At 49.1% G+C, this 10,032-nt stretch overlaps 1 protein-coding gene across 1 annotated transcript in view; it reads left to right on the plus strand.

Annotated features, from left to right (window-relative positions):
* The first annotated feature begins 1,915 nt into the window (after nucleotides 1–1,915).
* Nucleotides 1,916–10,032, plus strand: part of NPHS2 (nephrosis 2, idiopathic, steroid-resistant (podocin)) — an 8,629-nt gene continuing 512 nt past the window's right edge. Inside the window, exons 1-7 of the mRNA XM_009892840.1 lie at nucleotides 1,916–2,195; nucleotides 3,828–3,931; nucleotides 6,261–6,333; nucleotides 6,641–6,723; nucleotides 7,588–7,791; nucleotides 8,460–8,515; nucleotides 9,360–9,438. Coding sequence (XP_009891142.1) covers nucleotides 1,916–2,195; nucleotides 3,828–3,931; nucleotides 6,261–6,333; nucleotides 6,641–6,723; nucleotides 7,588–7,791; nucleotides 8,460–8,515; nucleotides 9,360–9,438 — 879 coding nt within the window. The remainder of the gene's footprint in view (nucleotides 2,196–3,827; nucleotides 3,932–6,260; nucleotides 6,334–6,640; nucleotides 6,724–7,587; nucleotides 7,792–8,459; nucleotides 8,516–9,359; nucleotides 9,439–10,032) is intronic.

Here is a 10,032-nt window from a genome sequence, read left to right on the forward strand (position 1 = left end):
CTGAAAGGAAACAGGGGAGGTGCTGCCTGGCCCGAAACCGGGCTTGAGCGGCGGTTTAACTGCTGCTGCTTAAAAGGCCGCCTTCCCTTTCGGCAGCGGGAGATCCATCTTCCGCTTGCCCCATGCTGGCCAACTGAAAAAAAAAAAAGGTTTCTGGAGTGCTTCCAAAGCAAATACAGATGATGTATGAATTTACTAATTACGCTCCATTTCTGCTGAACTTTTCTCCCCTGCCATTAGGCCTCTCCCTCCATGGCTTCCCCGGTGACCCGCTGACGAGGCACCCAGCACGACAGAGCAGAGAAAGCAGGGAGCTGGTGCTCCTGCCCTCCCTGCCTGCAATATCCTGACTCCCGGCAGGCCACAAGTCTCTAATAAAATAGGAATCCGTGAAAAAACAAGAGCAGTACCTCCCCAGCTGGCTTCCCGGCTCCCTCCAGCTGCTCCTCCACACCAGACATGGACCATCCCTGAGCTCAGCACTGCCCTGTTGACAGGGAAGTCACCGCTTGATGTTCCAGCCTTGTCTTGCTGTAGTATGATTTCTAGCCAGGTGCTGGTCTCTTTAATATGGTCCGTGGCTTTAGAGCAGTTAAAAGAGTTTCTTGCAGAGGTTTCTGCAGATGTCACCACAGGCTGTGCGGCATGAAAAGAAAAAAGCTCCTGTGTTTGCTCTGCCACGCTCCTGCTATGGAAAACTAGGGAGGCATTTAGCCACAAACTCTTGGCAATTCAGACTCAACAGCTCTAACCCTGCAATGACCTCCATGTTTTGCACCCACTGAGGAAAGTTCATGGCTGAACTGGGACCAGCTAATTTCCCTCCTTGCTAAAATTTGAGGTGGCCCTAGAGAGAGGGAGTTTGCTGCCCATGTCCCTCTGCTGTGCCAGCCAAAGGGTTTCTGGAGGGCAGACTAGTGTGCGATGTTGCTTATCCAACCGTTCTCTGCAACACCCCCTCAAAGTTCTCCTCAGTATGCCACTGGTCTCACCAGTAAAGGTTTTTCACCCTAATGTTTGTTGTTCTGGGCCACTCTCACCATTTGAGGGCTTTGAAGCCACATGTCTGACAAGTGGCAAAGTCTGATGAGTCTAAAAGTTTGGGTTGCTTTTCAACAGCTTTGCAGAAACCACCAACTGAAAGTCATCTGAGCGCTTCTGATTGTATTTTATTTCCAACGGCAGGAAGATGTCCAGAGGAGGGTCACAAAGGTGATCAGAGTGCTGGAGCACCTCTGCTGTGAAGACAGGCTGAGAGAGTTGGCGTTGTTCAGCCTGGAGAAGAGACTGGGGAGACGTTATAGAAGCCTTCCAGTATCTGAATGGCGCCTACAAGAAAGCTGGAGAGGGACTTTTTACAACGGCCTGTAGTGATACGACGAGGGGTAATGGCTTCAAACAGGAAGAGGGTAGATTTGAAAGAGATATTAGGAAGAATTTTTTCACTATGAGGGTAGTGAGACACTGGAAGAAATTGCCCAGGGAAGTTGTGGAGGCCCCATCCCTGGAAGTGTTCAAGGCCAGGTTGGATGGGGCTTTGAGCAACCTGGTCTAGTGGAAGGTGTCCCTGCCCGTGGCAGGGGGGTTGGAACTAGGTGATATATAAGGTCCCTTCCAACCTAAACCATTCTATGATTCTATGTAAAAAGAATGTCCTCCTGGAGTCCACCCTGTCCAGGTCTAACCTTCCTTCCCATCTCCACAGCAGTGTGTGATGAAAGCAGACCAGCTGGGAAACAGCTTGCTCACTTCACTATCCATTATGTCTGGCAAGCCTGTGATAAACTTGAAACAAGCCTCCTTGATCTGACACCTCCCCTTCTTTCCTCCCCTTCCTGGTTTTCCTGCCTGCAGCAATAAATTCAAGCACAAATTCATCCTACTCCCATAGGCAGCTGCATGCTCCTCGGTACAGATGAGAATGGATAAGAGGTCTCGGAGCTCCTCTTCCAGGGAGTCTCATAGGAGACGCAGAGAGTCCCCAGCTACACAGAGCAAACGAGAGAAGAGGGAGAACAGCAGAGAAGCTAGCAAAGGAAGGGGAGACATAAAGCAGGAGAAACCAAAGGAGATCAAGAGCACCGCAGGGACTGACGGTAGGGTGCACACATCCACAGTGGTGGACGTGGATGATGTGATATCTGATGAAGAAATGGAGGCAATGGCGTTACTGGACAGCGAGCAGCAAGAGGAAGGTATGGCTTATCAAAGGGAAGGGGCTGGAAAGCTATGGGCTTTTTGACCCTGCATGGGTCACAGCATGACTGCTGTCTGCACAGTGAGTGTCAGCACACCCAACTTGCACAGACATGTAGTTATCGTCAGGACAGGATATGGGAGACTCCAGCCAGCTTCTCAGCCAGCTTCTGCAGTCAGTCCAGGCTCATCAGCACTGTCTAGCAATGCAATGAACTTTGCAACAAGCAATTACGTCCCCAGCATCCTTCATGCTTCAGCTTGTTGCTCCCAGTTCTGTTCGTGTTCTGTTCTCTTCCTTTTCTTGCTTGTCCTTCTTTAGGTAGATGGAGTTAGCTGTAATGCCCATTCACAGCCCAAAGAACTGCACTGCAGGGAAGAACTGCGCTTGAAGTGCACACTTGTAGCTCCCCTTCTGGATAACCTTCCACAGCAGCTCCTCTCCATGCCATGGGTTAGGCAGATTCCCAGCCTGCCACGACAGGAGGGAGCATCCTGAGTCTTTTGGCAAGATGACTGGGCCTCTTTGGACCCAGCATCACCACAGATGCTGTATTACAGGATGTGTATTACATGAGCCAGCATCACTTGTCTGTTTCTATGCCAGCAGCTCTACTGCCCTAGAGTTACACAAAGGTTCAGACTTGCTCCCATCTCTCTGGGAACTAATTTTTCACAACAGCCTCTTTCTGCCTCAATTACAGGAATCTAGTGAGCAGTGCTGTGGAGCTATAGTGATTGCGCAGGTTCCTGGGACCTGCACCTCTCTCAGGACTTGGTGGCTCTGCAAAGAGCTCCAAAGGAAAGGGGCAGGGATGGAAGGGCTGGAAGGAATCCAAAACATTAGGGATGCAGGGATGCTAACTTCACTGCTAGAAAACATGGTCCACCCTCTGGGTCTAGGTACACCCAGAAGTAATCTATCTATTTTCATGCAATACCTGCAGATTTTCCCTCAGGCAGGAGCACAACAAAGGGCAGTCAGATCAAGATGACCCACATTCACTCTGCGGAAATGTAGAAGGTAATATTCATCTGGGGCTGACTACCCCAGTCAGCCTCCAGCACCTTGGTGTGACTGCTGTAGACCACAGGGAGATTGCAGTGGCACCAGTGGCTCAGTCCTGCTGCATTAGGGAGCTGGGATGCGACTAAAATCCTATTCCAAACGGACCTGAGGTGCTCTGATAGGGAAGGGCACTTCAGGCTGTGCATCTCTCAAAGCTACCTCTTATTTACAATCTTTCTCTTTGCAATTGGCTTATCTTTGCAAATAAGCTTCTGGGATCCCAGTTCAGCCACCAAGTTGCCCATTCCAAGCCTTTCAACACTTCTTCGTACACACAGGTCTTCAAGCTAAAGGTTGCTTTCTAGTCAAGGCACTATGGAGAAGTACGGCTCAATTTCTGCCAGTAGAGCAGAGTCAAAATCTGTTAGTCCATCCTGGCAGCTACTGGCCACCTGAGGCAGAGACTGTTCTTTAGCACAGCTCCAGAGAAAGCCAAATGGTTCATATACACTGGGTTTAGGCAAAGGGCAACACTGAAGCTGATCTGTGCAGGCACTTGTCAGGCCATCACTATTTTGGGAGCAGTCCTTTCCTAACATAGTCATGTTGGATTTCCCCCTAGGTGTAAAGACTCCAGGTCTGGGTGTCTGCGAGTGGCTTCTGACCATCTTGTCTTTCCTGTTCATCATAATGACCTTCCCCATTTCTGTCTGGTTCTGCATGAAGGTGAGAATAGTCATGGGGCCTCTCTAAGTTTAATATTCAGTGTCTCATGTGGATGTAACTCACTGTTTCAGTGTGTATTGGACGTGAGCATAAAGCTTTTTTGGTCTCAGGCTCTATTTACACTTCTTCAACTCATCATTAATTTTTACTTATCCTTTATCATACATTGTGGCAACAGAGGGCTGCGCAGGGATCCAGTCACTGCCTATCAAATACTACTGCTTCAATATCGGCAGGCAAGGGCTTAAGTTTGTATTTTTTAAAACAAATTGCAGGTCTGTTAACTTTCAAACATAACCTTCAGCCTACCCAGCCCAGAGATGGCTGTGTGGCAGCAGCAGGGTAAATAGGTGTCTTGGTTTGAGGTAAAACAAAACCAATTTTCTGTTCAGTAATTTTACTTTTTAGCTAAACCTCTTCTAACTACAGAAATTAACAGCATATTGTGCAAACACTGTCCGCTCTCGGAGTGATAAGACCTATGTTTATAGTTGATGCCAAGGCATAGTATGCAGAGAGGCTCTTGCTTATGTTTATTGCTGTAACACCCAAGGCCAGCTAAATTTGTTATGTGCCCCGTTGGAGGGTCAGAAGTAGAAAAGTGTAGAGGGGTTGCAGTTGCAGGGAGGAGCAGATAGGACAGGTGACCCAAAACTCACCAACACAGTATTCCATCCCATCTGCCTCACGCTTGGTATAAAAGCTGAGGGATCAAAGGGTCAGGCCTCTTTCTTCAACGGCCAGTGTCTGAGGAGGACCCTGTTTGTTCATCAAGTTGGGCAGAGAGAAACTTTATGAAATTCAACAAGGGCAAGTGTAGGGTACTGCATCTGGGGAGGAATAACCTCATGCATCAATACAGGTTGGGGTCTGACCTCCTGGAGAGCAGCTCTGTGGAAAGGGACCTGGGAGTCCTGGTGGACAACAGGATGACCATGAGCCAGCACTGTGCCCTGGCGGCCAAGAAGGCCAATGGCATCCTGGGGTGCATCAAGAAGAGTGTGGCCAGCAGGTCGAGGGAGGTCATCCTCCCCCTCTACTCTGCCCTGGTGAGGCCACATCTGGAGTATTGTGTCCAGTTCTGGGCTCCCCAGTTCAAGAAGGACAGGGAACTGCTGGAGAGGGTCCAGCAAAGGGCTACAAAGATGATTAGGGGATTAGAACATTTCTCTTATGAGGAAAGGCTGAGAAACTTGGGTCTTTTTAGTCTAGAGAAAAGCAGACTGAGGGGGGATCTTATTAATGCTTATAAATACTTAAAGGGAGGGTGCCAGGGGGATGGGAACAGTCTTTTTTTCAGTGGTGCCCAGTGATAGGACAAGAGGTAACAGGCACAAACTTTAATATAGGAAGTTCCATCTTAACAGGAGGAGGAACTTCTTTCCCATCCTGTGCAACTTGCTGTAGGTGACCCTGCTCGGGCAGGGGGGCTGGACTAGATGATCTCCAGAGGTCCCTTCCAAACCTCACCATTCTGTGATCTGCCTTTGATCCCGACCCTGAACCCAGATGTGGAATCCAGTTCCTGTTCATTACTGAGTCCAGTCTGGGACTTCCCCAGTGCCTGCTGGTGACATGATCATTATCCTGGGAGCTTGATATGGTTTTGTATATATTTCATTATTTCCTTTTTTTATTATTATTAATATTTCATGACAATAGTTTAGTTCCTTCTAAACTCATGAGTCTCTTTCTCTGTCTCCCCCCTCTCCTTGAAGAGAGAGGTGAGGGAGAGCATCTGTCATTCACCTCAGTGGCCAGTCCGGCCCAAATCATGACAATAGGGTTTGAATTAAAAATTTTAAGAAAGATTGATTTCTTAGTTAATAGCAGAATTTCCCTCTTCCTCCCCTTTTCTCAGATTTCTAGCATGGCTACAAGTAGGCATATTTTGATTCCCACTTCTCAGGAAATTTCACGTGCATCTTGTTCTCAATGAGGGTGTCAGTATTATGGCTCAGACCTTACATGTGCGAGCACACGCACACATGGTTCCCTTGGAGGCTAACAACCAATGTGCAAAATTTTAGCTCAAGGTGTTCAAGTTTGGCCAGGCTATAAGGAAGCAGAATGTTAGCCTCTTCCTGGGAAACCCTGGGCAGCTCTAACATGGGCTGCTCTCCCAAATCTCGGGTTGTCACAGGGCTGCTCTGACACTGCACACACAGAAAGCCGTTGCATGTAGGGGTGAAGGGACTCAGTGACAGGTGACTCCAGTAGCTCATACCTGCTGAAATCCTGCCTTTGCAGAGCTTTCCCAGAACAGACATCCTCCCTTTCCCCAGTCCTACACCTTCATCTCCAACCTAGCTTTTGTTTCCCTCTCCAGGTAGTGCGGGAGTATGAGAGAGCCATCGTTTTCCGACTTGGGCGCCTCCTTCCTGGCAGAGCCAGAGGGCCTGGTAATGTGTTTACTGAGCTCCCCCCAGCCATGTTGCTCCTCTAGTTCACGCTCTACCAAAACTCACATGCTGGTGCCCTCCAAGCAGGCATGGCCAGACAGGAGACGGGATGTCTTTGCTCCCTTCCTCTTAAGGGCCAGTAGCTTCTAATGGCTTTTCCCATCACAGAAGCAGCCTCAGAATTTGAGCCTATGTATTGCTGTTCCTTTGTAGTTCTGCATGCCAAACCCTCCCCTTTTCACCAGAGCAGGAGAGGCAATTTCTATGGTTCTGATGATCACCAGCAGCCTTTCTCTTACTCCCATAGGCCTTTTCTTTTTCCTTCCTTGCCTGGACACATATCACAAGATAGACCTCCGCCTCAAAACCCTAGAGATCCCTTTCCATCAGGTATGGCTGACACTCCCTCTCTGTATTAATATTTGTACCTCTTTAATGTTACACCTTATGCTTCCAGACTTCATCCCTGCATAGAAAAGTTTGAAAAAACATCCGAAAGTAACCCTAACACATCAGAAAATAGGCCAACAATTCACCATAGTGAATTTTCTTCTTTTTTAAAACTACTGCTTTTAATCCCGTTCAATTTGATGCGCTCTAGTGGTAACCTAGACTAACAGGGAGTGGCTGGGCCAAAGATACTCAATGAGGTTTTTTTACCCACCATGCTGAGGAGTGCATCCAGTGGGGACAGGAGCTCAGACTAAGATCTTACAACAATGTAAGGGTAGTACTCAGCTCCTGTATAAGCCTGGAAAGGAGAAAGGCCTGAACCCTTGCTTCTGGTGTTTGAACCTGCAACCTCCCTAGTCACAGGCCCTCTTCTCCTTTTAGGACATGTTGTCTGTACCGCTGTGTTGCCAGTGGACTGTCCTTGTCTTGTAGCATCTCCAAGCTCACCCCCATGGTGTACAGCAAATCCTTCTGGAGATACAATAACCTCAGGACACAACCTAGGCTCTCAGAACAGGAATGGACCAGGTAGCAGTGGGCAGGGAAACACAGCGTAGGATGACTGCGTACTCACAGTCCCTAGCTCAGCAGCTGTACTGAAGAGGCAGACACAAAGATGCTGCTGAGGGAACCGAGATCCAGAGGTTATATAGTTTGTCCAAGGTCAGTCAGTAGCAGAGGTAGAAACTACAAAGACTTAACCATCCAGCTAGTCTTTGTCATTCTCTTAATTGTGTGCTTTTCTGTGCTACCTTAGAGTTGTCAGAACCAGCTCCATCTCCCCTAATGTCTTCTGCTTAGGTGGTGACCAAAGACATGGTTACCTTGGAGATAGATGCCGTCTGCTACTACCGGTTGGAGAATGCCTCTCTTCTCCTCACCACCCTGACCAGCATCTCCAGTGCCATCCAGCTGCTGGTGCAGACCACCACGAAGCGCCTCCTGGCACATCGAGCCTTCTCTGAACTTCTCTTGGAGAGGAAGAGCATTGGTCAGGAGATAAAGGTGCTTCCACAGCGGGGAGATAGCAGAGCACAGGGTGAACTGAGGCTCCACAAAGAAGCTTAGGTGATCAGTCCCTCAAAATCACAGACACTGGTTTGCAGAAGAGTACAATAACAACATGTGTCTCCTTCACAGAAAAATGGGAGATTTTTCTTCTGTTTGTTTTTTGAGTGGCAGACAGTACAATGTGAGGGGCACGAAGGAACCACTTAGACCAGCTTCATCAGGCTTTGTGATACCCCAGCTTCAGTACTTACCCCAGAGAGGAGATTCTCATAAGAAATGTATTCTGCAGCCTGGGTGAGTTGCCATAAACCCAGTATACATGAGATCTCCATCAGCAGTTCTCTGTGGCCATGACACACGTACATGACGATACCAGCCAGGAACTGAATGTTTCCTAAGGAAATAAATTAGTTCCTCACTTGAACCAGTATGGACTGGTTAAATCATGCTAAACCCCTGGGGCAAATAAAAATCGGAAGTGAGGGAAGTAATTTTATTTCTGAGGGGCCTCACAAATAGCACACAAAAAATAATAAATCTGCCTTACAGTCCTGCAGGTAACTGCCTTTTATGAATGTCCCTGCACTGTCTTACTCCCTGTAAGGGGCCTAGGCCAGGGCTGGTGTTCTCCCCCCATGCTCTACAAATATTCCTCTTCACAGGTGGCTTTGGATGCGGTCACGGGCTGCTGGGGGATCAAAGTTGAGAGAACAGAAATGTAGGTAGGAAATGCTGGTAGAAGGGACTTCCCTGGCCCTTTGCAAGTACCTGTCCTGCTCACTGCTGCCTGCTCCTCTTCCTGCTTTGCCTCTGGCTCTCTCCCTGCGGCCATTCTGCAGAAGGTAGAGCCTCACCTCTCGCCTTCCTATTTTCCCTGTCCCTTTCAGCCTCTGCCTCATGTAAGACTTCCACATGAGAAGACTGTGCTTGCTCCTGCACTGACAGTGAGGGCAGGATCCTTAGCTGGGATCTCATCACTGTTTCACTGCTGCTGCAAGCAGAGTTTGCACCCAATTCTGGTAGCCCAAGAGGCGCAGCAGTCACTGAACCCTCTGTGTCTCACGCTAGATCAAAGGTCCCAGGGTCCTTTGATTTAGCACTGGTAGGGATGGACTCATCACTCAGAACTCCATGCAGAAAGGTGGGACTCGCTCATCACATAGAGGGCCATGGAAGAGAGAGTCAAGCAGTGAATGAGTAAATCTATAAACAGAAGGAAATGCCTGTGCCTGTTGTGAGAGCGGTCTCCCAGTGGATTCTCTGCTCTCTCACAAAGAGAGAGCTTAGACTTCAAGCCTCAGTGGCACAGAGAGAAGAGGTCTCTCTGCTGCCTAATGATCATGCAAGTTTGGTCATTAGAAAACTGGGCTGAAAAAGAAGGATGGGAATGGAGATAGAAGGCTAAAGTGAGACACACAAAGAGGGACACCCAGGGAGTAAAGAACATGAGTGAACTGATCTGCAGAGATTGACTGATGAGCCCATTCCAAGCCTCAGATTGACCGTCCAGTGCTGCCAGGAGAGCCTAGAGCACAGCTAATCCCTGTCCTTTACTACCACAGCAACAACGTGCAGCTGCCTGCTGAAGTCCGTCAGTCCCTGGCTGTGGAAGCGGAGGCCCAGAGACAGGCCAAAGTGCGGGTATGCCAACTCTGAATGCTTCTCATCTTGTTCCAAAGCATCCCTCCTTCCTTTCCCACCCCTGGTTTGAGGTCCCTGGGACATGCCACACGAGGATACAGCTCTGGGAAGATATGTTTCCCTTAATTGCTGTTCAAGAGCTGTGTCTACCAAGGGGAGGTGCAGCAACAGTCTGGTCCAGCCCAGTGGAGTGCCAGATCTGGTACATGACCTACAAGTAGGACGGAAAGACACACAGAGGTCTGGGGTTATCCCTGGACCCACAACGATCCCGATGGGGATCTGTTCCTCAGGGTTTCACCCTCCTCTAGGAGCCCAGTGCAGGGCTGTCACCACTGTCATGTGCCCTGCACCTTGCTCAGCCCAGGCTGGTCTCCATCCCTTGCACTGAGCTGCTCAAGAACCTGGATAAGGTTGGTGTCCAGCACCCCTCCCACAAGCCTAGCCTGGGGGTTCCCTCTCCCATGCTTTTGCAGCAAGGGTATATGCCCAATTGTGAGCCCTGATGGGCCTAGTAAAAACAAGTTAGACATGAACTCCCAAACTTTTGGGACCATGCAGAGGTGAAATACCTGCCGTGATCTTCAGACAGCA

Source organism: Charadrius vociferus, unplaced genomic scaffold (genome assembly GCF_000708025.1).
Source record: "Charadrius vociferus isolate BGI_N301 unplaced genomic scaffold, ASM70802v2 scaffold39, whole genome shotgun sequence".
Classification (NCBI taxonomy): domain Eukaryota; kingdom Metazoa; phylum Chordata; class Aves; order Charadriiformes; family Charadriidae; genus Charadrius; species Charadrius vociferus.